Source organism: Gekko japonicus, unplaced genomic scaffold, assembly GCF_001447785.1.
Source record: "Gekko japonicus isolate JY-2015 unplaced genomic scaffold, Gekko_japonicus_V1.1 scaffold6513, whole genome shotgun sequence".
Lineage (NCBI taxonomy): Eukaryota > Metazoa > Chordata > Lepidosauria > Squamata > Gekkonidae > Gekko > Gekko japonicus.
In genome coordinates, this window is record NW_015166037.1 from 7,194 (window position 1) to 13,981 (window position 6,788).

At 46.3% G+C, this 6,788-nt stretch overlaps 1 protein-coding gene across 1 annotated transcript in view; it reads left to right on the forward strand.

Annotated features, from left to right (window-relative positions):
- The first annotated feature begins 575 nt into the window (after positions 1-575).
- LOC107110717 (zinc finger protein with KRAB and SCAN domains 7-like) overlaps positions 576-6,788 on the forward strand; it is a 16,506-nt gene continuing 10,293 nt past the window's right edge. The window contains exons 1-4 of the mRNA XM_015411513.1: positions 576-614; positions 705-747; positions 4,536-4,723; positions 6,184-6,298. Of these exons, the coding sequence (XP_015266999.1) occupies positions 576-614; positions 705-747; positions 4,536-4,723; positions 6,184-6,298 (385 nt within the window). The remainder of the gene's footprint in view (positions 615-704; positions 748-4,535; positions 4,724-6,183; positions 6,299-6,788) is intronic.

Below are 6,788 nucleotides of genomic sequence, written 5' to 3' on the forward strand. Positions count from 1 at the left end.
CTGGCAGCCCTAGATTAAGGATGTTTTTATGAGTCTGAGAAAACAAAACTCAGCTAAGGAAAGGTCATAGTTCATTCAAGAGATTATTATTTGTATTAGGTAAATCAGGCTTTGTGTTTTTTTAGCTTTGTAGGGTTTTTATGAATTGGGCTTCATGAATGTGTCAAAGGTGGACTTCCGGCGGTGCGGTGCTGCGTCACGGGCGTGTGTCTCGGGAGCTCCCGAGACGCCCAAGTCTTGACTGCTCTTTCGGGAGCCCCCCCCCCCCCGGGGTGGGGAGGTCCCGCTTGGTGCTCCTGGAGGGAGACCAAGGCATGAGGCTTGGCTGGCCCCCCATTCCCTGGCAAGGACGGGGGTGTGACCAGTGTGCCTCTCAAGCGGGAGCGTCATGAAGAACGGGAACCTGTTCCCGTCATAGCAGCTGCCAGCCGTGTTTTTAATGTGCACAGTGAATGGGTTTTTTCTTCTCTTGTTTGGATTTTTTGTTTGGAACGAAGATTACCTCTGCATTACATTGAAGGACAGGTCCAGTGAACAAGACCGGGCTAAAAGAAGAGCTCTCTAACCCCCTCGACATGGACTTCCCCTTGACGCAGAAAGGCGGCCGAGAATATGTAAGGAACTGGAGAATGAATCGATTTTGAGGGGGTAAGAGACGAACTTTATTTGAAATTTCACCCTCTTTGCTATGCTCTATGCTCAAGCTGATAGAAGCATTGGAAACCTTTGACATAAAGACGGAGAGTGGTAGAGTTAAGTGGATAAGAAAATGGCAGCGGCGCTAATTTGAACTTAAATTAAAAGTGAACTTAAATCTGAACATTTCCATATAACTTTAAGAGATGAACTGGAAAAAACTCTGCAACAGGTATGGGACAAAATGCTAAGTAAATCTCAGTGTTCATCGGTAGTAGATGGAGATAACAAGGGGCAATTACGCAAAATACGGGAATCAAAGGACTTTCAGACGAGTAATTCAGTAGAAGAGCAGCATGAATTGCAGCATGATAGCCAGCACCTGGCAATAGAAAGAGAAACAAAAGAAGCTTACTCCCTAAAGGATACGCTTCATAGGAGAAATAAGCAAAAAATAGGAAGGACAAAAAAAAGGTGGGCCAAGCCTCCTTGGAAAAATAAGAGACTATCTAGAAGGATTACAACAAAGAAAGATGTAAGGAAGGTGGAAGACTTCAAACAAGTTAAGGGGGACTTCAATAAATACAGAAGAGCCCTTTTAGGAGTTTCCTTAAAGGAGTACAAACATCTACGACACTTGCAAGAAAATTATGAGAATGAATGTAAAAAGGAAGTGGAGTGGAAATGTTTGATTAGAAGAACCTTTTTGAAGTGGACCTTTTTGAGATAGTTGTATGTGGAAGTATACATAAATTAAAAAAAAATCTGATTATGATGTGCAGGCTGATGTAACAGGATGAAAATAATAGATGAAATGTAGCTGATGATAACATGAATTTCTCTAAGTTGCTGAAAAAGCGTTTCTATTTATCTAAAATATGTAGGTTGAGAAAGAAGTATGGATGAAATCTGCAGGTGTGGAAATTATGAATTCTCATTTTTATTTTCTTTTTTACCTGCTGGAAAATTTTGTTGCTTACCTAACATTAAATTCTCTTAGATATAGGCAAATACTTAAAATTGAGACACTTGGCTAAGGGGAAAAATTAAGGCCAAGATGAATTTTGGTATTGGTGAAGAGGTGAATAGTTTGGATGAATATTATTACTATTTTGATGATGACTGGACATAAGGGATCTAGATGATTAACTATTTGATGGAAGGAAATTTAGATTAAGAGATAACTAATTGCAATAGAAAGTGTAGCAGATTGAGAATATATCTACCTTAGGTTACATAATCAATGTGGTACAGAGGGACAATAGTGGGGAAAGGGATGGGGGTTGGTTGTGGTTGTATATATATGTTTATATGTTTGTCTGGATACATCTATGTCGTTGGTACACACGGGTGTGTGTCTTTGTATGTTGTGGAAAATTAATAAAAACATATTCAAAAAAATGAATGTGTCAAAGGTTACTGCGGCATGTATTCCCCCCCCCATTGTGTATGAAGTTCTAAATAAGAAATCCTCTTGCAGATGCTTGAGAATCGCACCTGGAGCCATGAGTGATCCCAGTGAATGAGCCCAACCCAGTTTGATCCCATTCATGATATGGGTCATTTAAGAGGCAAGAGTGTTGGGTTATGGCTTGGTGGATCTGGGTTCAAATTCACAGTAGGCTTGGAAGGTCTTTGGGTGCCCTTTAGCCTGTCCCATTTTTAGGCTAACAGACCTTGCAAGATAGTTGTTAGGATTAAATATTGGGGGGGGACCTTCTTGAGAACCAGCAAGGACTTGTGTGAGATGTATCCCATTTTCCCCTCCCCCGCTATTTCATATTTTCCTTTCCTGAAAGACCCCATAGGACAGCATAACGATTTTCATAGGGTAGCTGCTGTTGAAGAGGATCCAGCAGCCAGTCCTATGTGAGTCATACAGGTCAGGTGGTATCAAGTCACCTAGTGATTGCTGCCTGGCCTAGGGCTCGAAACGTCCAGGTGGGACCTTGCGATCTGAACTCTAGACAACAGAGATCAGTTTCCCTGAGAAAATGGTTGCTTTGCAAGGTCTATTTTTTGGCATTATAAATCCTAAATTGTTGTCCAGCTAGACTTTGGTAGATTGGCTAAGCGTGAACAAAGAGCAGCTAACCCCTGAAAAGAGAGCGGTCATGATGGTTGGGAAGGTGGAGATCTTTAATGACATTAAGCTTCCCAATTTTGATGGAGTTCAGCTGACCACTTAGCTGACTTAGTTAAGAGTTATACCAGATCCAACAGCAGTGCTGTAGAAGCAAGTAATCACCTATCCAAATAATGCTTTCTCCCAACTCAGCCTCACCCATAAGATAGCTCCTCACCTTGATACAGCTGATCCGGCCACCCAGAGCCACACCATGGTGGCATCCAGACTAGATGTATTACAGTAGTCTAGCCTGGATGTCTCCATGGCATGGATCCTGGCAGGGGATCTCTCATTCCACCACATGATAGCCATGTGTGTTCACTGTCCCACAACATACACCCGACACTAAGTTTGGACTTCCATCCATCCAGAGCTCTTGTCCTGTATTTCTGAGAGGTAGAAGATTTAAGGGATCTTTTATGGGAGCGTCAGGAGTTTGATACCACTCTAGTGCAGGCATCTATTGAGCCAAATGTTTCTTCACATGTATGTGAGGCAAAGAAACCTAATTCCTCTCAAGGAATTGAGACATGAATATTAGCAGGCCTGCTCTGGCTTGCAGGTGTCTATAGTTTGGTCCTGCTGATACCATCCTTACCTCTTTTGTTAGATCGCGCTAACAAAGGATCGCAGAGTGATTTCAGATCAGATCAAACGCATTCCAAAACAAGAAACAGTGGGAGCTTAAGCTCCTTTTAAACATTACCGGGCTAATATAGCCACGCCTATTTACATTTAACAACCAATGAGATTGAGAGTTAAGGACCAATAGGAGTCTTTCCCTCGCAGGGAATGGCATCGTTCTGATTGGTCGCTGTTACAAAGCGACCAATAGGAAGTCCATTCGGAGGAGCCCTAGCTCGGCTCTAAGCTTAACATAGGAGTTCAATGGGCCGATTCATGTAAACGTTTCAATACATTACAATTCCTCCCCCCTAAGTTAAGACATCATATTCTTGTTATTTATTTACATACTTCCACCCACATTTATTGGTACATCAGTAATACACTTATTGCAGTCATAGTCTTTTAGGTAAGTTGGCGTGTACCGCGCACGCTGAGACCTGCGAAGCGGTGCAGGTTCTGTTGGAGTAACAGGCTGTGAGTCAGCTTGGGGTTCCATGTAAACCGGGTCAGGTATATATTTTTCTGGGGTCGCAGCCCCGAACCCAGGGGTCTGTTCTGACTCTGGAACAGTACCGGGCAGTTCGATACTCACCTCCTGTTCTGGAGGTCTCAGATCTACATCAGGGGACCCGGCCGTCGGAGAGTCAGCACTGTCCTTAGCCCAACGCCTCCTCAACTGATCTATGTGGCGCCGCCACGTTCGTCCGTCAGATAGCTGTACCGCATACATGCGAGTACCCACGGCTTCTGAGACCACCCCCAGGAGCCATAAGTGCCCGTTTGCATAGTTTCTAGCAAAGACCTTGTCCCCCTTCTCAAATGTGCGCACCTTCGGCTGTGAGCCGGTATGCCCGGACTGATCGTCAGTCAAGTCCGGATGTAAACGATTCAAACGGGTCGTGAGTCTCCTCCCCATTAGCAATTCGGCCGGGCTACGGCCTGTGGCACTACAGGGAGTGGTGTGCTGCCGCAAGAGAAAAGAGCCCAGCCCTTGGCTCCAGTCCCCCTCGCCCATTTTCCCCAAGGCATCTTTGCAGTCCCGAGACAGGAAGGAAAGGCCCCAATCCCACCCAAGTTGGGAGTGGTGCGGAATTCTGGGAAAGCCCGGTGCCAGATATCCGTTATCAATTTACTGCAAAATCAGATGCACACTGCCGACGCTTCCGGCAATTCTGCTACCACGAGGTGGATGGGCCCCGAGAGGGTTGCAGCCAGCTCCATGGACTTTGCAGCCAGTGGCTGAAGCCAGAGAAGTGCACCAAGGAGGAGATTCTGGACCTGGTGATCCTGGAGCAGTTCCTGACTATCCTGCCTCAGGAAATGCAGTGCTGGGTCAGAGGATGTGGGCCGGAGACCAGTTCCCAGGCGGTGGCTCTGGCCGAAGGTTTCCTCCTGAGGCAGGCAGAACAGGTGAGGGGATTCCCTCTAGGTATGTCCAACTCTACCAATGATATCTGGCCTACATGAGAACATAAGAGAAGCCAACGTTGGATCAGGCCAGTGGCCCATCCAGTCCAACACTCTGTCACACAGTGGCCAAAAATACCAGGGGCAATCAGGAGGTCCACCAGTTGGGCCAGGACATTAGAAGCCCTTCCACTGTTGGCCCCGCCCCCCCAAGCACCAAGAAGACAGAGCATCATTTGCCCCAGAGTCTCTATCTATACCTTGTGGCTAATAGCCACTGATGGACCTCTGCTCCATATGCTTATCTAATTCCCTCTTGAAGCCGTCCATTGCAGTCACACGCTGTCTTGACGTTTTCAGTGAGTTATCTACTACGACTCAAAGATCTCTCTCTTGGTCAGTCTCGGCCAGGTCAGACCCCATCAACGTGTATTTATAGTTAGGGTTTTTGGCTCCAGTGGACATCACCTTGCACTTGGCCACGTTAAGAGAACGTAAGAACATAAGAGAAGCCAGTGTTGGATCAGGCCAGTGGCCCATCCAGTTGAACACTCTGTCACACAGGGCCCAAAACTTCCAGGTGCCATCAGGAGGTCCACCAGTGGGGCCAGGACATTAGAAGCCCTCCCACTGTTGCCCCCCCAACCCAAGCACCAAGAACACAGAGCATCACTTGCCCCAGCCTGAGAGTTCCTATCTATACCTTGTGGCTAATAGCCACTGATGGACCTCTGCTCCATATGCTTACCTAATTCCCTCTTGAAGCCTTCCATGCTTGTAGCCGCCACCACCTCCTGTGGCAGTGAATTCCATGTGTTCATCACTCTGGGTGAAGAAGGACTTCCTTTTATCCGTTCTAACCTGACTGCTCAATGATTTCATGGAGTGCCCACGAGTTCTTGTCTTGTGAGAAAATGAGAAAAGTACCTCTTTCTCTACCTGCTCTTTCACATGCATAATCTTATAAACCTCAATCATGTAACCCCTCAGCTGTCGTGTCTCCAAGCTAAAGAGCCCTAAGCACTTTAACCTTTCTTCATAGGGAAAGTGTTCCAACCCTTTTATCATTTGAGTTGCCCTTTTCTGCACTTTTCCCAATGCTATAATATCCTTTTTGAGGTGTGGTGACCAGAACTGTACATAATAAGCCAGTTTGGCCTTATCGTAAAGGTTCCCTGCCAAACATCTGTCCAAGTGTTAATCATCCAGATGGGAGATTTCATGGCCTCCTTAAGTAGCTTCTTCTACTAGAGAATTTCTTCCTTCTCTAGGTAACTCACCAGGGCTGCTGGTGGAAGGGTGCAGAGACTGGGAGTTGGGCAAGATCCATTCCTTGGTCTCTTTTCCATTCCATCTCTTATCCCTCTCCCTCACTGCTGTTTCAGATGTGGGCACCATCCGTGAAGACAGAAGATGCATTCCCTGAGGCAGAAGGAGGTTCCTTGGAGCAAGGACAGAGGGCGCAGGCCCAGGAGCGTGCCCAAGATGCCTTCTCCTGTGGTAAGGTCTCTTTATGCCGGGATGTGTTTGGGGTATCCCCGTGAGTTTGATGGGTTGAGACTTCAGGACAGGAAAAGAATTAAATACTTCTTCACACAATACAGAGTTAATTTGTGACACTCAGTGTCCACTAAATGTGACGCCTCTTAAAGCAGAATTAGACAAACTCATTGAAGACAATTCCTCCCATTAATTAAAATGTTCACATCTCAGCTTCTTTCCATAAAAAGAAGTCAAGGTGGCCTAAAAGGAAAAGGTAGACAAACCTGGGCAGAGCTATTCAATCTGCTGAATAAAGGGAGTCGCCATCTCCAGGGGCAGCAGAGCTCTGGAAACCAGTTCCTGGGGGCCAGGAGTCATGGGGAAATTTGGCTGCTATCCCCCATGCTTATTGGGGCATCTGGTGGGCCACTGTGGGGAAACAGGATGCTGGAGGAGGGGTGGCAGGCTGTGGACTTGGTACCAGTAATATATGAGAGACCTCCTAGTT